The sequence below is a fragment of the Podarcis muralis genome, chromosome 2 (assembly GCF_964188315.1).
Source record: "Podarcis muralis chromosome 2, rPodMur119.hap1.1, whole genome shotgun sequence".
Classification (NCBI taxonomy): domain Eukaryota; kingdom Metazoa; phylum Chordata; class Lepidosauria; order Squamata; family Lacertidae; genus Podarcis; species Podarcis muralis.
The window spans coordinates 14,692,400-14,719,687 of NC_135656.1; the positions used below are offsets into that span (position 1 = coordinate 14,692,400).

General features: G+C 46.5%; 1 protein-coding gene across 2 annotated transcripts in view; it reads right to left on the bottom strand.

The window, feature by feature from the left end:
- Positions 1 to 13,724: 13,724 nt before the first annotated feature.
- The window catches only part of ACVR1B (activin A receptor type 1B), a 42,024-nt gene continuing 28,460 nt past the window's right edge, over positions 13,725 to 27,288 (bottom strand). The window contains exons 5-9 of one of the 2 annotated variants that reach the window (XM_077923923.1): positions 26,550 to 26,717; positions 25,599 to 25,755; positions 23,744 to 23,868; positions 20,736 to 20,920; positions 13,725 to 17,637 (exon numbers count right to left, since the gene is read on the bottom strand). In XM_077923923.1, the coding sequence (XP_077780049.1) occupies positions 17,512 to 17,637; positions 20,736 to 20,920; positions 23,744 to 23,868; positions 25,599 to 25,755; positions 26,550 to 26,717 (761 nt within the window). In that variant the 3' untranslated portion in view covers positions 13,725 to 17,511. The remainder of the gene's footprint in view (positions 17,638 to 20,735; positions 20,921 to 23,743; positions 23,869 to 25,598; positions 25,756 to 26,549; positions 26,718 to 27,288) is intronic. The other variant, XM_077923924.1, reaches the window with a different exon arrangement.

A 27,288-nucleotide genomic window follows, 5' to 3' on the forward strand; every position in this document is an offset into this window, starting at 1 on the left:
CGGGGGTGCTTTCGAACTGCTAGGTTGGCAGGCGCTGGGACCGAACAACGGGAGCGCACCCCGTCGCGGGGATTCAAACCGCCGACCTTTCGATCGGCAAGCCCTAGGCGCTGAGGCTTTTACCCACAGCGCCACCCGCGTTCCTGCTAATCACTCTTGGGTGCCCTCTAATTCTAGTATCTTGGGAGAGGATATATTCTCACTGTCCACTGTTAATGCTTTTATAGACTTCTATCATAGAATCTTTCAGGTTATTCCCCCCTCCCCCGCCTCTATTGCCCCAAACTTTGCCGAGGTTCTACTACTGTAATTCAGGTGATATCTGCTGTCTGTAGCCTGAGTTTTCTGTCTTCTGTGGCTTGCAGCACAGCTAGGAAAGTACGGTGGTACCTCGGGTTAAGTACTTAATTCGTTCTGGGAACATTTCTCTATGTTCCCTGATACCAAGATGAGGGATTCCTTTGGAATGCAGATAGAGAGAATTGATAAGAATAATGATCTGTTGTGAGCTTGATGGAAGTGTACAATAGATGAACTTTCTTGCTTTGGCTCATATTTCTTTTTCTTTTTTTCCCTATTTTTCTTTTTTCTTTTCTTTTATCTTTCCCATAGTTGCTTATGTTCTGCGTCATGTACTTCAATATTTTTTGTAGTTTTTTGTAGGTTTTTTTTTTTTTTTTTGCATTACTATTAAGGAATTTTCCTTTGTAATTTTGGTTGTCTATATTTATATGCGAAAGGCTGGGCTGGATGAATCCCTAGCCAGAATTAAGATTGCCGGAAGAAATATCAACAACCTCAGATATGCAGATGACACAACCTTGATGGCAGAAAGTGAGGAGGAATTAAAGAACCTTTTAATGAGGGTGAAAGAGGAGAGCGCAAAATATGGTCTGAAGCTCAACATCAAAAAAACGAAGATCATGGCCGCTGGTCCCTTCACCTCCTGGCAAAGAGAAGGGGAAGAAATGGAGGCAGTGAGAGATTTTACTTTCTTGGGCTCCATGATCACTGCAGATGGTGACAGCAGCCACGAAATTAAAAGACGCCTGCTTCTTGGGAGGAAGGCGATGGCAAACCTAGACAGCGTCTTAAAAAGCAGAGACATCACCTTGCCAACAAAGGTCCGTCTAGTTCAAGCTATGGTTTTCCCAGTAGTGATGTATGGAAGTGAAAGCTGGACCATAAAGAAGGCTGATGGCCGAAGAATTGATGCTTTTGAATTCTGGTGCTGGAGGAGACTCTTGAGAGTCCCATGGACTGCAAGAAGATCAAACCTCTCCATTCTGAAGGAAATCAGCCCTGAATGCTCACTGGAAGGACAGATCCTGAAGCTGAGGCTCCAATACTTTGGCCACCTCATGAGAAGAGAAGACTCCCTGGAAAAGACCCTGATGCTGGGAAAGATGGAGGGCACAAGGAGAAGGGGATGACAGAGGACGAGATGGTTGGACAGTGTTCTCGAACCTACTAACATGAGTTTGACCAAACTGCAGGAGGCAGTGGAAGACAGGAGTGCCTGGCGTGTTCTGGTACATGGGGTCACGAAGAGTCGGACACGACTAAACGGCTAAACAACAACAAAATTTATATGTACCTGTTTAAAGCAAAATAAAAGTTTTTTTAAAAGTACTTAATTCGTTCTGGAGGTCTGTTCTTAACCTGAAACTGTTCTTAACCTGAAGCACCACTTTAGCTAATGGGGCCTCCTGCTGCCGCTGCGCTGCCGAAGCACGATTTCTGTTCTCATCCTGAAGCAAAGTTCTTAACCTGAGGTAATATTTCTGGGTTGGCGGAGTCTGTAACCTGAAGCGTATGTAACCTGAGTTACCACTGTAGTTATAGAGAAGGCAGCCTGTGGCACCCCTGGGAATTCCCAGTGATTTTCCTTTTGAATTGTTTCTGCAGGACAATTAAGTTTTTCTGGGTCGGCTTTAACAAAACCGGTGCTTCAGATTTAAAACAATGAAAGGCACGCTTTTGTGGAGAGCTTTGTAATAACACTTCTCCACAAAATGCAGGACTTTTCAGTTGTTCCATGCGCTTGCTGGGGAGAAATGACTGGTGGGAGGGGGACAACACCTCCAAACCACACACTTGCTAAGCATGACGCGATGTGTTACCTATAGTTGTGTGGTTCCATTTTTCTGCAGTCCCCGAGGTTGGAATCTGAAGTGGAAGATTGGCACAGGAAGAGGGAGAGGAGCTTCTAAACCCTTACCTCCCAGACTGCTTTCTTAACCTGAAGCACTATTTCTGCAAAGTTCTTAACCTGTAGCACTATTTCTGGGTTAGCAGAGTCTGTAACCTGAAGCGTATGTAACCCAAGGTACCACTGTATGCATTTCCCCACGATTGGCCACTGTAGTGCTTGTCATTCGAAATAAGCTAAATATGCTGTTCATCCTCTTCAGGGTGAGTTCCAAATCCCCCACACGATGTTCTCCATTGGGTGTACTGTTTTGAGAAGGTGTCTTAATCTTGCTGCACAGACTGCTAGTGAAGAAGCATAGACCCCTTTTCTAGTTCCCTTTAGTGGTTATACTGGTTGCCTGTTCGAATACTCACTTGAAAACGGAAACTCAAAACCAGGCTTCCTCAACCTTTGGCCCTCCAGATGTTTTGAGACTACAATTCCCATCATCCCTGATCACTGGTCCTGCTAGCTAGGGATCATGGGAGTTGTAGGCCAAAAACATCTGGAGGGCCCATGTTGAGGAAGCCTGCTCAAAACAAACTCTTTCTTTTGTTACTGTCTCACCACAAAGCTGGTTTCCCCCTTACTTTGGATTCCTTCAAGTTGTTGCTAAACATGATTGCAAGGAGCTGTGGTCCAGACTGGGGACGCTCAGTGCTCAGAAGTCAGCCCCCAATAAGATGTGGTGAGATTTTAATTCTTTTTCAGACCAGCGCAACTCTTCTGGAAAGTGAAAGTTTTGCTCATAAATTGGCCGTTCAGCAAGAACCCAGCACCCAAGTCCCTTTGTTACTTCTTTCTTCTCAACTCTTTCCCTCAGACTGGCAAAGCAGTGAAACCAGGGAAGATCACAAGTGATCAACAAGAAATTGGGTTGCAGGGCAGAGGAGACTGGAGGTTCCCTAACCCTGCTAAAACCTTTTATTTCTTGCGGTTTTATTTTTGGGGGTGGGCTTGGCACATAGCTGTCAACTTACAGATTTGAAAATAAGGGACCAGCAGCCTTGAAAAGAAGGAACCAGCAGCCAAAATAAGGGACCTGCAGCCTCACCTGTTCCAGGCACTCCAGTCTTCCTGTCCTCCTGCAGTCTGGTCAAACTCATGCGGGTAGCTTCGAGAACATTGTCCAACCAACTTTGTAACCAGAGGTTCAACTGAATAGAATCTGAATCACATGCACCACAAGGCCTATGCAGCCTCAACTTAAGATGGCTCCCCGGCCTGGCTTTGAACTGCAAAGTTTGCAGCAGCACGTGCAACAAAATGGCGTCCAGCATTCAAAAAACTCCTCAGCTTGCATTAACTAGCCACACACAAGGCATGCAAGCTCCACCCCCCAGTCATTCTTAGACTTCTTATTGGGTGAGCAACATAGCCAAGCAACACAGTTGGAGCCTCCCTCCTCCCTGGCCAGCCGGCAGGGAGGGAGGGTGAGGAGCTGCTTCCTTTGAAATTTAAGGGACATCATTTAAGGGACATCCATCAATAAGGGACAGCAGCGGGACATGGCGCTGGAATAAGGGACTGTCCCTTCAAATAAGGGACACTTGACAGCTATGGCTTGGCAAAGAGGAAGCAGCCAGAAGACACAGCTAAAACCAGCCTGCGCCTATTAATGCCTCTGCGGCGGCTGCGTTTGGCCTGTACTGCACAAGGCCCGGCAATCCCTTTTGACAACGCCACAAGGCCTGTCCTCCTCCTGCTCAGCTTGGGCGCACAGCAGCTGGTCTTAATTTTTAGCAAGGAATGAACTCGTCGCCAGCAGCCAAACATTTCTTCGTTAAGAACAAACACAAGAGCTGGGTGTCTGGGGACAGCTGGCCAGCAGCTGTAGAGAGATTTGGCGTTTCGGAAGCATCTCCCAGAATGACGCGAGTCTCGCATGCTTTTCTCTTTTGGGGTTGTTCTTTGGAATGTCCTTTGGACGGTCCCAGGGATCCCCTTGCTATTGCGTCCAGGGCTAGAAAAAAACAGCAAGGATTCCTTGCGCAGGGTCATTTACGTTAATATGATGCATATGATACGTTTGAGCCAGAAAACTCTCTTCTCTGAGCCCAGAATGTTTCGCTGGGCCTTGGAAACAATTCTCATGTCTTTTTTGGGGGGTGGGTGGGTGGGAAGGAACTAGAATCTCCAAATTCTTACTCAGACAAATTTTATTTTTTTAAAAAAATGCTTTTTATTGAGTTTTTCACAAACAAAAACACACACACAATCTTTTACAGTCATCATTTTATGTCGTCTTATTTACACTGCGTATATTCACAGCCAGACTTCCTTCCCTCCCTGCTTCGGTTTTCTTAATATATGTCTTCTCTTGTAGATTCTTACTCACCTTCTATACACATCACAGGATTTATGTTAACCCTGCTATAGTTTTTAAACTTCTACAGTTAGTTCTTATATATGCCACAAATTTACCCCACTCTTCTTCAAACTTTGTCCCCTTTTGGTCTCGAATTCTATACGTCATTTTAGCTAATTCTGTATACTCAAAAAATTTGGCCTGCCATTCCATTATCATTGCGGTCTCCTGTAATTTCCATTTTTGAGCCACGAGTATTCTTGCTGCTGCAGTAGCGTGTTGGAATAATTTATGGCCCTCCTTTTTTACTTCCTCCCCTATTATCCCTAATAAAAAAGCCTCCGTTTTTTTCGGGAATGTATACTTAAGAAGTTTCTTCAGTTCATTATATATTAAATCCCAAAACTTTTTCATCTTTTCACACTCCCACCACAGGTGGTAGAGATCCCCATCTTTTGATTTGCATTTCCAACAGGCTCTATTACTCAATTTATGCATTTTTACAATTTTAACCGGGGTAATATACCACCGGTACATCATTTCCCCTAAATTTTCTTAACTCTTAACTCATACAAGTTTTAAAACTTGATTCCTCCTTCAATTCATCTGGCTACCCCTGAATCAGTCGGTCCAGGTTTACATCTTATCTCAGGGCTGGGATAATCAACAGGAACTTGCTGGCACAACTCTGAACGCTTGGCATAGTTGTGTACAATAGCGACAACAGCCTGAAAAAGCGGAAGCTACTGCTGGTCATGCACATGTGCGCATACAGAAAGAGGAACCCTGTGAAGCCCAACATTTTGAGGAATGCAGCAGTCAGTATGCTCCTTGCAGTTGTGGCGTAAAGCTTCCACTTACCATATTGGCCCGAATATAAGCCGCACCCGCAAATAAGCTGCATCTTTAAAATTGAAGGGGGGGGAGGGAAAAATACAATACCCAGGCTGCTTCCTGGGGGGGGGGGGGAGCTGCGCCACTTTGCCGGCGGCCACCCCTCTCCATCCCCCGATGGCTTGGGGGAGGCTTGGGGGCTGTGGGCAGGTGGTGTGCCATTGACCCACGCTGTGTCCTGGGGGAAGGGGGAGAGCCGTAAGGTAGCAAATATAAGCAGCACTAGAACTTTTCAGTCAGAATTTGGGGGGGGGGAAGTGAGGCTTATATTTGGGCCAATACGGTACAGTGGTACCTCTGGTTACGTACTTAATTCGTTCCGGAGGTCCGTTCTTAACCTGAAACTGTTCTTAACCTGAGGTACCACTTTAGCTAATGGGCCTCCCGCTGCCACCGCTGTGCAATTTCTGTTCTCATCCTGAAGCAAAGTTCTTAACCCGAGGTACTATTTAGGAGTTAGCAGAGTCTGTAACCTGAAGCGTCTGTAACCCGAGGTACCACTGTACTAAGCAAAGCAGAGGCCAGAGCAACTACAGTGGCACCTCAGGTTACATACGTTTCAGGTTACAGATTCTGCTAACCCAGAAATATTACCTCAGGTTAAGAACTTTGCTTCAAGATGAGAACAGAAATTGCACAGCAGCGGGAGGCCCCATTAGCTAAAGTGGTACCTCAGGTTAAGAACAGTTTCAGGTTAAGAACGGACCTCCAGAACGAATTAAGTTCTTAACCCAAGGTACCACTGTACTATTGAAGCTGTGTTGATGTTCCCCAATGCCCACACCTGTCAGATACCATGCAGAGCCAGGGAATCCCTTGGGTATCCTTGCTATTTCCCCTGGGAATATTGCTGTTCGTGTAAGAGCAGAAAGGAACAGGAATGATCTGGCAAGCAGCCCCCTCCCTCCACGAGGGTCCTATGTGGCAAGTGCCTTCAACTGGGTCGCCTGCTTTTTCAAGGCAAACTTCAGCCCCTCATGCGGTTATGTGCTTCAGTACACGGGGAAACCCTGATCTAAATGAATGAAAATGACTTCTGCAGTTGTTCAAACAGCTGGCACACCTGCTCAAAAGGGTTCTAGGGTAGACATCCATCAGCCTCCTGAGTAGCGAAAGCCTCCTGAGCTCGAATCACAAACCCCAAACAACATTTTTTCAGCTATAAAGGAATAAGATGCATCTATTGGATTGCAACACAAATCAACAAAGCCCTAAACGGCCTTGGCCCAGTATACCTGAAGGAGCGTCTCCCCATCGATCAGCCCAGACACTGAGATCCAGCTCCAAGGGTCTTCCGGCGGTTCCCTCCCTGCGAGAAGTGAGGTTACAGGGAACCAGGTGGAGGGCCTTCTTGGTAGTGGAGCCCGCCCTTTGGAACGCCCTCCCATCAGATGTCAAGAAAATAAACAACTATCTGACTTTTAGAAGACATCTGAAAGCAGCCCTGTTTAGGGAAGTTTTTAATGTTTGATGTTTTATCGTATTTTTAATATTTTTTGTTGGAAGCTGCCCCGAGTGGCTGGGGAAACCCAGCTAGATGGGCGGGGTATAAATAATAAATTGTTATTATTATATATTTTTAGGTGCCGGGCAAAAACATTGCTCTTCTCCCTGGCCTTTGGCTAAATGTTCAATCTATGGCCTTTTAAACTGGACGGGGGGGGGGGGGTAATCGTTTTTGTTTGTTTCTATGCACAAAAATGGATAGCTCAGTCGGCAAAGCATGAGACTCTTAAATCTCAGGATCGTGGTGGGCAAACAATTCCTGCTTTGCGGGGGGGGGGCACTCGACGACCCTTGGGATCCGTTCCAATTCTATGATTTTTGTCTTTTTATATTGAAAACCGCCCTGTGATCCTCGGATGAAGGGTGGCATAGAAATTTAACAAACAAATAAATGCAACCCATCCCCTGCTATGCTGCCCCTAATCCAAGGTGAAAGGTTGTGTGGGTGAGATAGAAATAATCTACACCGGATGGGTGGGATAGAAATAATCAATTATTATGATTATATTGTACATGTCAGCAGATCAGCATGAATCCAGGAAATGTACTTACGAAGGTAACATCCGATGTCTGTGGAACTGAGATGGAGAGATAGGCACTTACAGGCACTTCTGGTGGCCTTGCTCAGGGGATGCAACGGTTGGTGATTGGTCTTGTTACCATGGAAAGAGTTATCACTCCATCTGCAATCTCTTTGATGGGTGCGTGGGAGAGCCAGCATTACCTGGAAGACCTTGGCCAACTACGCAATCTTTGCCGCTCGGCTTGCCCAAGGCTTGGAGGAGGCGGCAGCTGTGACACCGGGCAGGTGGCATTCAGAAGCCTTGTTTATTGCCGCATCAGAGAATCTGACTCATCAGAGACCTTGGAAGCCCAGCTGGCCCCAGATGACGACGAGGCAAACTGGTGAGAATCCATGTTGCGGATGGACTAGCAAATTTTCCCAGCTCTTGATCCTTCTAAGGGGGAGTTTACCTTGCAGCACTTGAAATAATTTCGTTCAATCTGAGACCGAGTCCCTTTGAATGGCATAATCATCTTGGCTCTGGTAGGTCACTGGGCTGCCGAGACCATATAACACCAGTCCTGAAAGACCTACATTGGCTCACAGTACGTTTCCGAGCACAATTCAAAGTGTTGGTGCTGACATTTAAAGCCCTAAACGGCCTCGGCCCACTATACCTAAAACAACTATCTGACTTTTAGAAGACATCTGAAAGCAGCCTTGTTTAGGGAAGTTTTTAATGTTCGATGTTTTATTGTGTTTTTAATATTCTTTTGGGAGCTGCTCAGTGTGAAACTCAGCCAGATGAGCTGGGTATGTATGTATGTATAAATATGTTGTTGTTGTTCCCACCCAAATGATGCCCGAAGAAAGGTAAAGGGACCCCTGACCATTAGGTCCAGTTGTGACCGACTCTGGGGTTGCGGCGCTCATCTTGCTTTATTGGCTGAAGGAGCAGGCGTACAGCTTCCAGGTCATGTGGCCAGCGTGACTAAGCCGCTTCTGGCAAACCGAGCAGCGCACGGAAATGCCGTTTACCTTCCCGCCAGAGTGGTACCTATTTATCTACTTGCACTTTGGCGTGCTTTCGAACTGCTAGGTTGGCAGGAGCAGGGGCCAAGCAATGGGAGCTCACCCCGTTGTGGGGATTCAAACCGCCAACCTTCTGATCAGCAAGTCCTAGCTCTGTGGTTTAACCCACAGCACCTGAATACAGTCTTGTAAACAAGAGTAAGGGGGCTGTCAGGAGAGGGATGAGGAACCTGTTGATTTTTATGCTGGGTCTAGAGGAGACTGCTCCCCCCCCCCCCAGCCATCTTGGTTTTGATGGTGGGCATAGAGGGACATGGGCAAGCCTCTCCACCCCTCCTTTACTGGCTCACTCATGTAGCTGCATAGAACTTCCAATTACCCTGGGAATTACCCTGGGAACCTGTACTAATTACCTTCTAATTACCCTGGGAACCTGTACTCCTCCAATGTTGTTGGACCATAGTTCCCCCGACCCGACTGTGCTGGTTGGAACTGATGGGAGCTGGAGACCATCAACAGCTGGAGGGTCACAGCTTCCCCATCCTGGGGTACCAGGTGAACGCTACAATACAAGGCTACCATAATATATGTAAAGTCTTTAAAGCTCCACATTTTTCGCTCTATAAGATGCACTACACCACAAGACGCACCTAGTTTTTGGAGGAGGAAAACAAGAAAAAAAATATTCTGAATCTCAGAAGCCAGAACAACAAGAGGGATCACTGCGCAGTGAAAGCAGCAATCCCTCTTGCTGTTCTGGCTTCTGGGATAGCTGCGCAGCTTGCATTCACTCCATAAGATGCACACACATTTCCCCTTACTTTTTAGGAGGGAAAAAGTGAGTCTTATAGAGCAAAAAATACGGTATCTTGTTTTTGATTGTGGAGATGAACATTGCTACCTGCCTTATTAGGTGGGGATAGAGAACCCTCCAAAAGTCGCCAGAGGGCAACTGCCATCTTCCCTGACCATCGGCCAGGCTGGCCGGGACTGATGGGAACTGGAGTCAAACAGCATCTCACAAGGTCAAAGGTATCATGTCCTTTCACGTAAAAAAAGGTAAGATATTTTGATACACTTCTGTAGGGTTTTTGTTGGGTACACAGTGCCAGATAAACACCTTCAACGCAGGTTTTTACCTAAATAGCCACTGTTGCTATACCTGCCCTTCTTCAGAGCATAATTAATTTCTGCTTGGGAGTTCAGGATTTGGCAGACTCTGGAAACCTTTTAAAAGTGTGAAGTATAAAAAAGCGAGCAGTATATAGGCATTGCCTGCCAACCTAGCAGTTCGAAAGCACCCCCAGGTGCAAGTAGATAAATAGGGACCGCTTACTGGCGGGAAGGTAAACGGCGTTTCCGTGTGCTGCGCTGGCTCGCCAGATGCAGCTTGTCACGCTGGCCACGTGACCCGGAAGTGTCTCCGGACAGCGCTGGCCCCCGGCCTTTTAAGTGAGATGGGCGCACAACCCCAGAGTCTGTCAAGACTGGCCCGTACGGGCAGGGGTACCTTTACCTTTATATAGGCATTAGAAGGGTGGGACAGACCTCCCTCTAGAATTAACAAATACTGGAAGTAATTTGCAACGTTCATGATTGCATGGCATCTGTGGACAGCATTCAGGCTTTGCACCTAGAAAAAATATACCAGAGGTTGCTCAGCTGAACTCTTCTTTGTGACTACAGTTCCATTGTGGAACTGAAGAGGCATAAGAGTACCTTAAATATATGGTGTGGGAGTGACCTCTATCTACAAATCTAAGGTTGGGCTTACTTGCTTAATGCGCAATACAGCTTTGGGGGAGGAGGGGAGAGAGAGAGAGACTTAGCTGTATATGCAAATAAAGCAAATATGGAACCAATATGTAGCGATTACAGGATCAGACTAGGAACAGCCCCTCAACCCGCAAGGGCCCAATCCTCTCAGCAATGAAGAGCACACCGGATAACCACATTCAATCTAACCTACTTCACAGGGTTATTGCGGTAATAAAAGGGGGAGGGCACGTGTATATTCTCCCACATTCCCTGATGGAAGCGAAGGATAGAAATAGTATCTTATTTAAATCCCCATCTTGTCTTGTCTTTCACTCCCTGCAATTGCCCCTTTTCTTTTGTGGCACCTTGCAGGATTCCCTTTCCCCAGCCATCATCAGGAGGGTGCATACTGTACAGTGGTACCTCGGGTTACATACGCTTCAGGTTACATAAGCTTCAGGTTACAGGCTCCACTAACCCAGAAATAGTACCTCAGGTTAAGAACTTTGCTTCAGGATGAGAGCAGAAATTGTGCAACGGTGGCACGGCGGCAGCAGGAGGCCCCATTAGCTAAAGTGGTGCTTCAGGTTAAGAACAGTTTCAGGTTAAGAATAGACCTCCGGAACTAATTAAGTACTTAACCCAAGGTACCTCTGTATTTACTCAATTCTAACACACCATTGAAGGGACCGGGTGGCGCTGTGGGTAAAACCTCAGCGCCTAGGACTTGCCGATCGCACGGTCGGCGGTTCGAATCCCCGCGGCGGGGTGCGCTCCCGTCGTTCGGTCCCAGCGCCTGCCAACCTAGCAGTTCGAAAACACCTCCGGGTGCAAGTAGATAAATAGGGACCGCTTACCAGCGGGAAGGTAAACGGCGTTCCGTGTGCTGCGCTGGCTCGCCAGAGCAGCTTCGTCACGCTGGCCATGTGACCCGGAAGTGTCTTCGGACAGCGCTGGCTCCCGGCCTCTAGAGTGAGATGAGCGCACAACCCTAGAGTCTGTCAAGACTGGCCTGTACCGGCAGGGGTACCTTTACCTTTTTTAACACACCATTGAATCTGATGCGCAACTCGATTTTCAAAACCTTGAAACCTCCCCCTCCAAAGTATTTGCTGGTGAATGTAAATATGCCATCAAATCTAATGCGCATCTTAATTTCCACTGAGGATACCTAGTCCAACCCCCCCCCCCCCCCGCAATGCCGGAATGCGCAGTTGTCCCTTATGGGGATCGAACCTGCAACCTTGGCATTGTCAACACAACACTCTAACCAATGAGCTATCCACCTCTAGTCATTCTGAGGATCAAGGAGGAGATTCACAGGGCACTGCATGCTCTTTTAGAAATCCTGCTCACATCGCTGTCTAGCAAGGTGTGCTTCCGTAGCGTCCTAACTTCACAGCAGTAAAACTAGAAACAGAAATCATGTGGAATGTGTAGTGCGCATCCCTGCACAAGTCTCTCCTGGCCTTTTAAAAATAATGCCTTGTTGTTGAGCCTAAACAGCATCTTGCAGTCTCCAACTGCATGTTAAAAGTATAAAAAGGTAAAGGTACCCCTGCCCGTACGGGCCAGTCTTGACAGACTCTAGGGTTGCGCGCCCATCTCACTCAAGAGGCCGGGGGCCAGCGCTGTCCGGAGACACTTCCGGGTCACGTGGCCAGCGTGACATCGCTGCTCTGGCGAGCTAGAGCCGCACACGGAAACGCCGTTTACCTTCCCGCTAGTAAGCGGTCCCTATTTATCTACTTGCACCCGGGGGTGCTTTCGAACTGCTAGGTTGGCAGGCGCTGGGACCGAGCAGCGGGAGCGCACCCCGCCACGGGGATTCGAACTGCCGACCTTTCAATCGGCAAGCCCTAGGCGCTGAGGCTTTTACCCACAGCGCCACCCGGGTCCCTTATGTTAAAAGTATAGGAAAACAGAATTATAGGGCATTTGGGGAAAGCCGATTAGAATGGAAAAACCGAGGCCCAGATGGCGATCTCCCATTGAAACTGACCCCTAATTTCATTGGGTTGATTCTTAAGGGTGGATGAGGCACCATAATATTGTTAGGGGATAAAGGGGGGGCAATCCTCTCTCACAACATGCTCCGTTCACGGGGGCTAGCAATGTGGTGAGGTTTCTAATCGCAGAAAATTGGATGAGCAGGTAACCCACACTTCTGCCATAAAAGAAGCTTAAAAGAAGCAAAATTTATGCTACCAGACTAATGGAAGGGTGGGGAGGGGAATTCTTAATTTCTGTTAAGCACACTCCACAGGCTTAAGGCTGGATAAGCTTGTTACTGCCACTGGAAACCCTCAAGCAGAAATCCAAGATGACACTTCAACATGAGTAAAAGATTTAGCTTTTTATTCCTCCTTCTGATGCTTCACATCTGTCTACTGCCAACAGTTATTAGTCAAATACCATAAATGGAGTGGAAATATGGGGCAAACATATTTGTTTGGCAGGAAGGGATAAGGAATGACAGGGTGACTTCCTGGTTTAGGAGTAACTGCTCCCCCAAGTCTCAGGTGAAGGTGCTCTGGCTTCCCCTTGCATAAAGCAATTTACCGTATTTTTCGCTCCATAAGACGCACCTGACCATAAGACACACCTGGTTTTTAGAGGAAAACAAGAAAAAAAATATTCTGAATGAAACAGTGGATGTATGGATTTTTGTGGTTCATGCTGTGGCCACAGACATGATATGTGATCTGATGGTGAATTTGGGGTGACCCAATGCAAAAATCCTGAGGATCCATGTGGATCCGTGCTTTATAACCACTTTTTGCGCCATTGCGACCCCATGAAACAGTGGATGCGTGATTGTTTTGGTGCAGGCTATAGCCATGGACATGCTATGTGATCTGATGGTGAATTTGGGGTGACCCAATGCAAAAATCCTGAGGATCCATGTGCTTTTACCTCCCCCCTCCCAGGCAGCCTCCTTTATCGCTAGCGTCCCTTATCTCCCTCCTGATTGCTTGCCAATCAGCTGCTCAGTGGCTTCGTTTCAACACCCCCTTCCCTCTTTCTAAAAAAAATAAGGGGGGGGGGCACGATCTGCTTTTTGCCCCTGGGCAATTCGGCTCCAGGGACCACACATTCGCTCCATAAGACGCACAGACTTTCCTCTTACTTTTTAGGAGGAAAGGTGCGTCTTATGGAGCGAAAAATACGGTATGCATAATGTGCAGTGTGATCCAATACATGGTTACTCAGAATTAAGTCTGGTTGTTTTCACAGGATCATACAACTATAAGAGTTGGAAGGGGCCCTAAGGGTCATCTAGCCCAACCTTCTGCAATGCAGGAATCACTGCTAAAGAATCCCCCGACAGATGGCGATCCAACCTCAGTTTAATAACCTCCAACGAAGGAGAGTCCACCATCTTCCAAAGGACAATTTCCCAAAGAGTGACGGGTGGCTTGGTCCATTTGCAGTCTGTGTCAATGTCACCTGCGGCCACTCCTAAGTCTATGGTTATTAAGAGTACTGTTAGCTAGAATTAACCAGAAAAGAAAAGATTGCAGAGCTGAAGTGAATAAAAACAAACTTTTAATAATGTACAACAGAAAATTGGACAGCCTCATTCTTATATTAAAACAAAAGATTTCTTTACTATATTACATGTATTTACATTTGCATACTGAGGAGGTAAAGTGTCTAAGTGGCTATTTTACAGTCTTTTTCTAATAAAACATACAAAACCTGAACGAAATATAAAGATCAAGTAGGAATCAGGGGTAGGTGGACAAGAAAGTGGGAAAAGGGGGGGGGGGGCAGGGAAGAGACAGACAACAGTACCAGAATGATCTCTTCTGAAGCCAGTGTGCCACCTGACAAAATCTTAATAGTACCAGCCAGGAACCCACACCTTCCATCTTCTAGATTTGAAAAAAAAAAGCAGTGAATGAACTATTTTTCATTTGGAGGTTTGACGTCACCAGATTCTTTCATGTCTGCCTTGATGCCAAGATGAAGCTAGTCGCTCGTTCCCAAATGGAATTAAGAACTCAAATTCCATCCTGTGACTTACCTGAACTTCAGACCAGTGGACTAAAAACCATGGTTGTCTGGCTACAGTTATTGGTTTTCTTCACTCTCCTAGGTGCCCTTAGTTTATGCCGTCTAAAAAAAGAGCTCAGCAGTTATTGTAGCTGCACTGTTGGTATGTCTTTTATTTGAATTTTTCACATTATTAAGAAGAAAACATGCACAACGGAGTGCAACTGTGTCTGTTTGAATTTCAAGAAGAAACTAGTGGCCCTCCAACTTGCCCACTTCCTTCTGATCTGTGGGGAGTCGGACAGGAACAGTCCTTTGAATGTGACATTAGGATTTCTATCCCTATTTATCTTTGAAGCAGGTGAAGTGGGAGCAGGAAAACCTGTCCTCTGTCAGACTGCTGCAATTTGCAGTGCTGTAAATTGCAACCCCAGCCAACGTCTACCTGTCACTGGTCAGATATATGTTAGAAGAGAGAAATGTGCTAAACGAGCATCTAGCCATGTAATGGCCCAGTGCTTTTTAATGCTCTTTAGCTAGCTGCCTTGCTCCTCTTCTGATAGCACTCCGGAGCAGCACTGAGCAAAAATGTGTTTCTGCTGCAAGAGGCTCCCGCGGCCTCTTTGATAAATGCATATTATGATGACTCTAGAAGCCAATCGTTGTGATACAGCCTATCCCTTTTACTTTTCAAGGTGCAGCGCTACACAGTTGGCTTATTCATAAGGACACAACAGAAGTGTGTCTGTGTAGCGGTGGCAAGTTATTGTAAGATATTAATTAGGTGAGTTGTACTCCAATTCAAGCTGCTTTTACATCAGGGACAGTCATCAACATGCCCTTCAGATGTGTAGGCTACAACTCCCATCATTCCTTGGCTATTGGCCATGCTTGCTATGCTTTACATAGAAGTAGGTTCTCTTCACACTTCCAAGTGGTGTGCTTAACACTGCAATGCCATAAAGTTAGAGTGTACAACTTGCTTCTTGGGGGAACACTCAGAATGTTCTTAGGCACCATATTACACTACAGCTTCCTCAACTCTTCCAGCCACCAAGGCCAAGCAGTTTCAAAGGACAATGGCTCCCTTGTTTCTTAAAAAAACAAACCCCAACCAACTAAGGAGAACTTAGCAATGGAATTATGTTACCGCTGCGAGGTTGACATGTGCATCTTCCAAATTTAAGCCTCCATGATGTACTATCTTCAGCCTCCAATGTCAGCAACTAAGTAGTCAATTTTTCATTGATGGGAATACATGATCTAGACAAATGCCGAGGTGCTTTTCATCTTAGAACCAAGTTGTAGAGGTGATTTGGTAAGCTGTGTCCATTTGCTGGAGAGGTGTGGTAGCCTCTGGCTCAAAAGCAATCAGAAACAGAATCACAGAAGGCAGCAGGTTGTACGAGAAGGGCAAACTCCACTTGTCCCTCCATGAATAAGAGCGCCTGAGATTTTCAAAACACAGCCCTGGAGGAAGCTACAGTTTGCTTCAAACCAAAAGGAGCGTGTAAAACTGACTCCGATACACAACACGACAATGCTTCAACTTTACACACTGACATAGTTGAGAACAAGAGAAGGGGCTGAAGGAGGAACAGACAGAGACGAACACCTACACCCACAGACAGCAAAACACACAATGTTTTATATACGGTACTTAAAAAATGCCCTGTCTCAGAGTGGACATAATGTCTCCTCTCAGAAGTCAGGGCCCACAACTTGAGTAGAAACAGTTCCAGTGTAAAATTGAGCTGTGTGCATTTTTTTTCAGTATTTTTTTTTGTAGTGATTTCTTTAAAAAGAGAACGAGAGGTAATTATCAATTTTACTTCTCTTATAAAGAATAGTAAAAAAAGTTAAAATCCAGACCCTCCCAATTAAATAAGAATTAACAAACAATAGTCAAACCATTCCAGTTAAAAGTTATGGCTTCAGGAGTTATCTACTACAAACACCCAACCCACATACTATGGAGTTTTCAACGCATTATTTGCATCATAATACAGTCTTGGGCTGTTCCCAAAGCAAACACGACAGCCAAATCAGTCTTATTACACCCTGATCATTTAACTGAAACAAAATGCATGCAAGTTAATCCATTCCAAACTCTCCCCCCCCCCCATTCCAAGTGACACATAATCACTTCCAGAATACGGGAGACCATATACATATATATATATACACACACACAAACATATATATACACACATACATACACACGCACACACGTACACTTTTAATAATAAAAAGTTTAGTTTTGCAGTCATCATTCCTTAAGGGATAAATCTTCACAGGAAGCCTCTGACAACACTCTTTTGCCACAGATGCTTCATTAGAGAAATGTTTAAAATGCTAGAGTTGTTTCTTGAGAAATAGAACGGCAACGATCCTGAAAGGTCAGCCGCTTCCCCCAGCCTTGCTTCCTTTAACCAGGAGGACCAGCACTGATTTCACCTGACACCTATTCCTTCTTCAGATTGGACTGCCTGCTAAGCAACTGTTGCCACCCAGCCCTGACAACACAGGAGGACCATGAAACTAAACACACACACACAATAAAACCTATTCCCTGCTTTGAAAAGAAGGGAAGGATGGCAGTGAGATAGTTTGGTGTGTAGTGCCCCGATGGGTCTAAAAATTGGCAGGGAGGATACCCTCACACCCTTCCCTAGCGAGAGGAAAAAGAGATAACGATGCTCAACGTGTGGGACAAAGAGAGCACGAGCACCTGCACTTTCACACGAGGACACTCTACATTTGCACATGCACAGGGGCACAAGCGGACACGATCATACCAAAGGGGCACAGGGACACGTACCTTTGCACATGCTCACGCTGCTGAACACTAGTGGCTGCGGTGGCTTAGGATCTGTCAGACTAGGAAAGGACTAAGAGCTTCACATGGCCAGACAAGGGAGCACCCAAATCTGATGTGCGCATGTGTGCGCATATGTTGGTCCTCAAGCACTTCCCCTAAGCCAGAGGGCTGTCTCCGACAAGCACGTCGCCAGGATTTACAGGGATTTCCATCAGAGGAACAAGAAGATACGGTTGCGGTCAACTTCTCTCTCTATACAACAAGCCCATCCTTACGCTCTCCGGAGGGCATTAGGAAAAAAAAGATGACTTTCACTCGTGAATCAGGAAGGGAGCCAAGTCTGTGGGTGTCCACTTTCCTCACCTAACCTGCACACCAAGTTGTCCAGCTGATAGGAGCAGGCTGTGTAGAAATACGAGGTAGCCCTTCTCCACCATTCATCAATTCTAGCATGGCAGCTTTTGCGCAGTTTCCTCGGGAAAGGGGCTTGCGGACTAAACTTTCACATCCTCGTGGAGACTGAGATGAGAAAGAGTTTTCTTGATGCGCAACGCTGTTAGTCGTGCTGCTCCATTGGCATACCAGCACTCGCGCATCATTTTCCCCATAACTCGCAAAGACTAAAAACGAGGGGAGGGGGGGAGAGAGAGAGAGAGAGAAAGAAAGAAGACATCAGGGATCTCTCAATGGCATATTCAATGCAATGTCTCTTTCAGCCTACATAGGGCTCGTTGCATATGCTGTATGGGTATGTTTTATTTCGCTACAGACAGCATAGCATACGAAGATCGATCCATGCACAGACATGGCCTTTCTAATTCCCTTCAAGTGGAGCATTTCTCTATCCCTGAGAGCAGGGTTTTCCAGTCACCATGTGGCCATCACACAGGTGGTACCACCTGCATAAACTGGCTTCTGTTTACCGACACTATCCACTAGATTAAGGAGAGGAGCAACCGTATTTTTTGCTCCATAGGGCGCACCGGACCATAGGGCGCACCTAGTTTTAAGGGGGGGGGGGGAAATAAAGAAAAAAAAATTATTTCCCCCCCAGCCCCAAAGAGCAAAGAAGCCAAGACAGCGAGCAGGATCCATCCCGCTGGCTGTCTTGGCTTCCTCTTTAGCCGCAGGCAACCTCTCCGGCCGGGAGAGGCTGCGCGCGGCTTCGTTTTTAGCTGCGGGGCTGGGGCGGGGGAAGCCCGAGCTTCCCCTGACCCCAGCCCCCAGAACAGGTCCGGGAGCGGCGGCAAGGTTGCGCGCAGCCTTGCCGCCGCTCCCGGAGCTTGCGGGGCTGGGGGCGCACTTCTAGGGCTTGCGGATAGCTGCCTGAAGCCCCAGGGAGCGCAGCGGGAGTTGGCGCTGTGCTCCCCGGGCTTCAGGCTGCTATCCGCAAGCCTTCGGAGCGGGGTGGGAACTCCTACTGCGCTCCGAAGGCTTGCGGTTAGCTGCCTGAAGCCTGGAGAGCGAGAGGGGTCGGTGCGCACCGCCCCCTCTCGCTCTCCAGGTTTCAGCGAAAGCAACGCGTAGCCTCCGGAGCGCAGAGGGAGCGCTCCCTCTGCGCTTCGGAGGCTTCCCGTTGCTATTGATGAAGCCAAGGAGCCTGCATTCGCTCCATAGGACGCACACGCATTTCCCCTTCATTTTTGGAGGGGGAAAAGTGTGTCCTATAGAATGAAAAAATACAGTAGATCTTGCAAAGGGGTTCTCGAGACCAGACAACCATCCAATTGCAAAGTGCACAACAAGACCAGACAAAGCACTGCACAAGTGTCTTCAAACCTCTTTTTTTTTTTTTTTTTGGCTTGCTCAGATTTTTACCTGCCCCGCATCTGATCTCAGGTGTAGGGCAGGAGGGCATGGCTTGGCTGAAATGGCTAATAATAAGAATAAGCCTAATGGTTTACTCCCAGACACATTAAATGCTCAGCGATAAACCAAATTCCTATTAGATTTAATTCCAATAATTATTATCAATATCAATAAAAACAACACACAAGGCCAACGTGGAGAACAATTTTCTAAGCGTTTTCAAACTGCGTCAATCAGCCTAGATCAAATGGGAGTACAGTGGTACCTCGGGTTACATACGCTTCAGGTTATAGACTCCGCTAACCCAGAAATAGTACCTCGGGTTAAGAACTTTGCTTCAGGATGAGAACAGAAATCGTGCTCTGGCAGCATGGTGGCAGCGGGAGGTCCCATTAGCTAAAGTGGTGCTTCAGGTTAAGAACAGTTTCAAGTTAAGAACGGACCTCTGAAATGAATTACGTGCTCAACCCGAGGTACCACTGTATGGTCATTCAAGTGTTCTAACACACACCATATCTCAGCTTAGTGTGGTGCTGGACCATTTCAAAAGAACCATTTGAAATTGCATGCTAAAAACAGGGTGCTTGGTTGAACATTAAGAGAACTGCTATACAGTGGTACCTCGGGTTAAGTACCGTATTTTTCACTCCATAGGGCGCACTGGACCATGGGGGGGGGGGAATAAAGAATTTTTTTTATGCCCCCCCCCCAGCCCCAAAGAGCAAAGAAGCCAAGACAGCTGTCTTGACTTCCTCTTTAGCCACGCACAACCTCTCCAGCCGGAGAAGCTGCACGCGGCTTTGTTTTTAGCCGCGGGGCTGGGACGGGGGAAGCCAAAGCTCCCCCCGAAACCAGCCCCCAAAACAGGCTGCTTTCCACAAGCCTTCTGAGCCCAGCGGGAACTCCCGCCACGCTCAGAAGGCTTGCGCAGAACAGGCAGTTATCCGCAAGCCTTCTGGGCTTGCGGATAGCTGCCTGAAGCCCGGGGAGAGCAGTGGCAGTTGGCGCTGCGCTCCCTGGGCTTCAGGCTGCTATCTGCAAGCCTTCGGAGCGCTCCAAAGACTTGCGGATAGCTGCCTGAAGCCTGGAGAGTGAGAGGGGTCGGTGTGCACAGACCCCTCTCGCTCTCCAGGCTTCAGCGAAAGCCTGCATTCGCTCCATAGGACGCACACACATTTCCCCTTCATTTTGGAGGGGGGAAAGTCCATCCTATAGAGCGAAAAATACGGTACTTAATTCGTTCCGGAGGTCCGTACTTAACCTGAAACTGTTCTTAACCTGACACACCACTTTAGCTAATGGGGCCTCCTGCTGCGCCGCCGGAGCACAATTTCTGTTCTCATCCTGAAGCAACGTTCTTAACCTGAAGCACTATTTCTGGGTTAGCAGAGTCTGTAACCTGAAGCGTATGTAACCTGAAGCGTATGTAAGCCGAGGTACCACTGTACTGTGTTCACTCCACCATCTGGACCATAAATCACTGACCTGTTTCACACGTTGTTTTTAATCATAGTGAAAATAACCTATGCTATAATGTGAAATAGCAGGCACTTCCACAAGGCGTGGTCTGGCTTGTCGTGTTGTCCGCTTGTGGTTTCTAATGGTTTAATGTGACGTGCGAACCAGGCCACTGACTGCAAATCAACTCCTTTGTCTCTCAGAGGAAGCAGAAGTTGCACTTTCAGAATCCCAAAAGATGATACTGGTCTCACATAGTTAGCCACCTCCTTTTAGCACACTGAAATCCTGCCTTCTCTAGGTAGTTTTGGTTCTCCATTACAAGAGCATTCAGGCTGCCATAAAAAGCTTGCACAGGCCTTGCTCACAAGGGTTATGAGAACAGAGTGCTAGTGTTTCCCTTTCTGCCCTAGCTAATGCGGCAAATTATTAGTATTAATATTGTCGGTACCTCTTGTTCAAGAAGCGTCAAGTTGTTATAGTCTTTGTCACAGTCTAACTGTACCTCGTAACTCTGCCACCAGTTGGGAACATTAGGCCGTAGCTTCTGGTCACATACAACCTTCCGCATTTCTTCTATGGAGGGGTCAGACGGTACAAGGTCATAGTATGGCAGCTGATATTCTTCATGAGTACCTAAAAGATTGAGGATGGGGAGAGAAAGAAAAGCTAGTCACACGCCCCAAACAAGAAACTATGCAAAACAGAACTACAGTGGTGCCCCGCAAGACGAATGCCTCGCAAGACGAAAAACTCGCTAGACGAAAGGGTTTTCCGTTTTTTGAGTCGTTCCGCAAGACGAATTTCCCTATGGGCTTGCTTCGCAAGACGAAACGTCCTGCGAGTTCTTGCGAGTTTGTTTCCTTTTTCTTAAAGCCGCTAAGCCGTTAATAGCCGCTAAGCCGCTAATAGCCGTGCTTCGCAAGACGAAAAGACTCGCGGAACGGATTAATTTCGTCTTACGAGGCACCACTGTATATTAATACACTGTTGCATCCGTGTGTGTGTGTGTGTGTGTGTGTGTGTGTGTGTGTAATCTTCAACAAACTCAATCAGAAATTAGAGAAAAGTTTAATGACATCACATACATTAAAATTCCTACACAATTAATTGAAAAAGCACTGCTGTACCCACAACTGTATCCTATCTTACATTCCATTCGACCAGAGTTTTCCTCCATTCATGTTCAATCTGTCTCCCAGCTTCTTTCCTTGCCGAAAGGCTCTGGAGTATACCAAGAAGCTAAGCGTGAAAGGGTGCTCAGGGGCAATTGTGTCAATGGCCCGAGCCGTGCGGATGTTCCACAAGTTGGCCAGGGTTTTGACAGCAGCGGCAGCCGTACCTCCCCCACCATTTCTCTATTTCCAGTACAAATCTGAAATATTTTTAGGACACAATCCAAGCACTTTGCAGAGCTGCGAGGCAACCACCACATCTACAGTCCTGCTGCTTGTGGCAGGTGAGGAGCAGCAAGTTTCCTGCAATCAGGACAGAGTTGAGGACTATGCTACCAATGACAGTGAGACTAGCTTGATTCCCCCACTCCCTGGAATGCCCTGTTTTGGAGCCTTCCACAGGCAATGCTGCTGATGGCGCTCGGTGTTAGGATATAGTTCCATTCTACCTTAAAAGGGTACAGGCATGACGTTTGTGTATCACATGCCTGTTTACTCCCAGCACAGTCTGCTGGGAACTTCCGTTGTATGCTGCTATTGCCATGCGCCTGTTTTCCTGGACACGGAGGCAAGCCGTCATGTTTTCCTTTGTTCCTGAACTACCGTATTTTTTGCTCTATAAGACTCACTTTTTCCCTCCTAAAAAGTAAGGGGAAATGTGTGTGCGTCTTATGGAGTGAATGCAGGCTGTGCAGCTGTCCCAGAAGCCAGAACAGCAAGAGGGATTGCTGCTTTCACCGTGCAGCGATCGCTCTTGCTGTTCTGGCTTCTGAGATTCAGAATAATTTTTTTCTTGTTTTCCTCCTCCAAAAACTAGGTGCGTCTTGTGGTCTGGTGCATCTTATAGAGTGAAAAATGTGGTACGTTGCATAAAGCTGTAAATATGCTCTCTCTGTCTCCATCTTCCATTGTGGATGATTTATACACCCTGCTGACAAGAGTGTGCACAGGTCTCGGAACATACCTGAGGCTCGTGTCGCTAATTGACTGATGCTGTTCCACGGGAGACCGGTGATCGTCCGGAGCCAGCTGGGGACCTGCCTGATGCCCCCGTCTCCCTGGCAGTACCCCAACAACAGGCATTTGGAAGGGGAAGTGCTGTACCAGCAGAGTGACATGTGTCACTCTGTTGGTGGCTGTCGGCGGGTGGACAGCACAGCTGGGGGAGCTGAGCAGAGGGATACCTCTGCCACATCCAGCATACCCACCCTGCAGCCCAGAGTGGGGTGTTAAATTACTCTGCCCCTCGCTCACATGGGCTGCTTTTGCATAGTTTCCACTCAGCTCAAGTCTTATGCTTTCCCTGTTCTTTCTCATCTCCTACTAAAGGTAAAGGGACCCCTGACCATTAGGTCCAGTCGTGACCGACTCTGGGGTTGCGGCGCTCATCTCGCTTTATTGGCCGAGGGAGCTGGCGTACAGCTTCCGGGTCATGTGGCCAGCATGACTACGCCACTTCTGGCGAACCAGAGCAGCGCACGGAAACGCCATTTACCTTCCCGCCAGAACGGTACCTATTTATCTACTTGCACTTTGACGTGCTTTCAAACTGCTAGGTTGGCAGGAGCTGGGACCGAGCAACAGGAGCTCACCCCGTCACGGGGATTCGAACCGCCGACCTTCAGATCGGCAAGTCCTAGGCTCTGTGGTTTAACCCACAGCGCCACCCGTGTCCCTTCAGCTCCTATTAAGACACCCAATAATTGGAGAAGCAATCAGCTTTCCTCAGTCCATGACAAAGAATACAACCGGGGTGTGTGTGTGTGTGTGTGTGTGTGTGTTAAATTATAATGTCCACTACTTCACCATCAAAATAACACACAGAGTGACCAGCATATTCTTGAAACTTTTCTGAAACAAAATATGCCAATATATGAATTACCAAACATGCACATGTGAACTCAGATTAGGTCAGGTGATGTTGATTAATACTTCATGTTAATGACTCAGTGCATCCAAGAAAACAGGAACAACCATTTAAAAAGTCATCTAGAACAGAGACTCCACCCACCAAAGACACGTCAATAATCCCCACCAAACCCATTAGCGAGAGTCTGATTAAAATGCTGAGTCAATGGGAACAACATGATCTTCTGAATCAGCAAGACTACTTCCTTCTCCAAACAAGACAGGCAGAGCTTCCATGCTCCTCCTAATTACATCTCTAGTCTACATCCTTTTAAAAAATGCTGTGCATTCGGATTGCACTGTTTTATTGCAACATTTGGAGCAGGCAGAAACCCTCTTAATTTCTATGCAAAGAAACGAAAAAGAAAGCCATTACCTCCCGAGTTGCATCTCCGAGCAATTTCCCAATAAACTAGTCCCAGGGCATAGATATCAGCACATTTAAATGAATCAAAATGCTTCATGTTAATTGTTTCATCAAGAACCTCGGGAGCCATGTAGCTGAATCAAAATAAGAACAAATCACATTAATTACTATGACATCTATTGTGGCTAAAATCTAATACTATTATGGTATCTGAGAGTAATATTGGAGTATCATTTGCTGTAACTATGGCTCAAGGACCACAATTTTTCATGGCAGGCCCCTTGTTTGAAAGCCCATTCAACTTAACTGCACATTCTGACAGAAATTGTTTTTTTTAAAAAATAAGTAATTATTGCCTTTATGTTAAAAAACAAAAACCCTCAAGATGACATGAGCAGTAGGGGGCGGAACTTAATGTTCAGTTCATATTTTGTTGTAAATCTACGCACGCACACACACACACACACACACACACACACACACACACTGTCCTCTTGAGGGGTGTGTGTGTGTGTGTGTGTGTGTGTGTATGAATGAAATGATGTGAGCAGCCATATCCAGCACTTTCCAACAATTTCAAAATGATGCCCATTGTTTCTGCCACCTCCCAAAAATGCTCTTGAGAGACTACTCATGTCTAAAAAAATAAAAAAAGCTGTTGAAACAACTGAGAATAATAGTTGAAGTAAAATGCATGAAACACTGCTGTAAGTCAGCCCCAATTGCTTGAGAGTATTTTTGTGCCGGGGGGGGGGGGGGTCACAGATAAAAGCGCAGTGCAAATTCTGCTCTTCTGAGTATGGGATTCACGCGAACAGTACAGAGAAGCAGTTGTTGAATTCTTGCGCTAGGTGTCCAGCTATTGTTAAAGTCAGATTACTGCAGTCAAACAAGCAGTTAACTAATTTGTTTTTATCATTAACATTAATAACAAACCTGTTAGTGACTTAAAAAGGGGGGGGGGTTCTAATGAAGTTGATGCTTTAAAAATGATTTCGACTAGTCAAATGTCTAAGCCTAATGTTGCATGTAGGCAAAACAAACCAGTTATCACTTGGCAAGCGTCTGAGCTAGGAGAAAAGCAGAGAGAATATAAACCAGGGTTTGTCAACAGCTAGCCTAGGCTAGGGCTGGGTGATATATCAATAAATCGTCCAAAACTGGCTTGAAACCCATATCTGTTTCATAATTTTTGACCTGGCAATATATTACGAATCATGATGTATGTGTATGTGTGTGTGCACTATGCAAAAATCACAATGTGGGAAAAACCGTGAAGCCAGCCAATGCCTCTAATTTCACATATTGTGACATATCAGTATATTGCAATGCTTAGCTGGTGATATCACGAAGCTGAAAACCAGATATTGGTCAGCCCTAGCCTGAGCCAATCCTTTCTCCCCAACCATAAGTAAAATTTTCTGGCCAAAGACACACCAATTTGGGTAGCAGTGGGGGAGGGGATTCAAGTAAAACAGAACTGGGGTGGGCAGAGAAGTTTAAATTTCTCCCTGGTCTCCACCATTCAATGAGCAGGGAGGGTGTGAAAGCCTCACTTCACAGCTCATCTACGTTGATCAGCTGAGGGCTATATGTCCCTCACCTCCGTATCTCTGTGTGTCTCATGTGTGTGAATTCTGCATGCCCGATTTGTGTGAGAGAGAGCGCATGGGGTGACCACATTCGCCATTGGTATGCTGCCCCTTTGTGGTTGGACAAGGGTCAATGTAGCCATTTGGCCAAAAATGGTCAGGCAGCCCTGCTATAGATGAAGCAACTGCAACAACTTTGGGTCGTATTTTTGGCTCTTCACCCAAAGCCGTCAACACTGAACCCATGATCAGGTGAGCCACCATTTTCTTACCGCTTTGTTCCAACCCTCTGATTGGGGGCTATGTCAATTGTATCAGTAACAGCGTCATGGCGGACTGCCAGACCCAAGTCAGCAATGGCACAAGTTCCAGTCTTCTTCACCAGTATATTCTTGGATTTCAAGTCCCGGTGAGCAATCCCAGGTTTTCCTAGAAAAATGAAATGAAAGAGAATCCTACAATTGTCCTTCAGTGTAATGATAAAATTATTTGCCAATAATAAAGTCTAAAAAGGAGCAGGCAGCACCACAAAAGCCACAAAACTTGTCAGTGTTAAAACTACAAACAACAAAGTTTTAATTATGAAGGAAATACCGTATTTTTCGCTCTATTGGACGCAGTTTTTCCCCTCCAAAAATTGAGGGGAAAGGTGTGCGCGTCCTATGGAGCGAATGCAGGCTTGTGCCATAGCCGCGCGCAACCCCTCCGGCAGGGAGAGGCTGCATGGGGCTGCTCTTTGGGGCTGGGGGGGGAAAATATTTTTTTTCTTGATTCCCCCCCCCCTAAAAACTGGATGCGCCCTATGGTCCGGTGCGCCCTATGGTGCGAAAAATACGGTAAACAAGATCTCTTATCAGACTCATTGCAAGAGCCAGCCAACTGCTCCTAGATAGGATAGTGGCCTTGTGCAGATATACATTGTTAAAAGGATAGTTTAGCAGATATGAACAAGCACTGGAACGGTAACTCCTTGGGAAACCAATCCTGATCATCTCAAACTACAGTTCCTCATGATTTCTAATGTAGGGAATTGTGGTTTATACAGGTTGCTTACTTGTTTTACCCTAAATTCTACTAGTCTCATTACCAGCCGACTTAAACTTCCTTCCTGCTTTCATCTAAAGAACGAGCTACTTCGTCTTCCTCAGTTTATGCTGGTCTTAAGAGAAGCCCTGTCGCTTCCTAAACGACCTCTGTACGCATCTGTCAAACCTGTTTCTTACCTTGGGTTCCCACAATTTCCATGTGCAGGTGTGCTAGTCCACTGGCAGCGGACAGAGCCAATTTAATCATCCCCTCGATGGTTACAGTGTATCGGTTGAGGTAATCAAACAGAGAGCCATACTCATGGTAATCGGAGACCAACCACAACTGAGTCCAAGTGCCATTATCTGTTGGCAAGGCAAACGGGAGAAGGGCACATCAAAAGGGTGAAGAAAATGGCAGCCATATTTTTGCGCTAGAATTCATTGACGAGCAGCAGGTACCATATACAACAAAAGTCGAAACAGTTGAGAAAAATCTGTTTACTGTATAGAATAAAAGAATTGTAGAGTTGGAAAGGATCATCTAGTCCAACCCCCGGCAATACAGGAATATGCAGTTGAAACCTGCAACCTTGGCGTTACCAGCACCGCGCTCTAACGGAGCTATCTGGCGTGAATATGTTTGCAGACATTTACTATGGGATCTACTAGGTCAAGTTCAAGGCTGCTGTGCTAGTAGTATACAAAGCCCTGAATCACTCAGTCCCACGATGCCTTACTTTGTACACTCTATAAGTTGATCACCAATATCAGTTTCAACAATTTTTCATTGGTTTTTACACTATTTTCCAGCATAACATCCTTTTAAACATCATTTCGAAATTTTTGGCTATCATAGCCTAAGACTTCCTTCAACCTCAACTGATGGTTTTCTAGAGTCTTTCTAATTATGCATTTTGTTACTATAATTATTGCT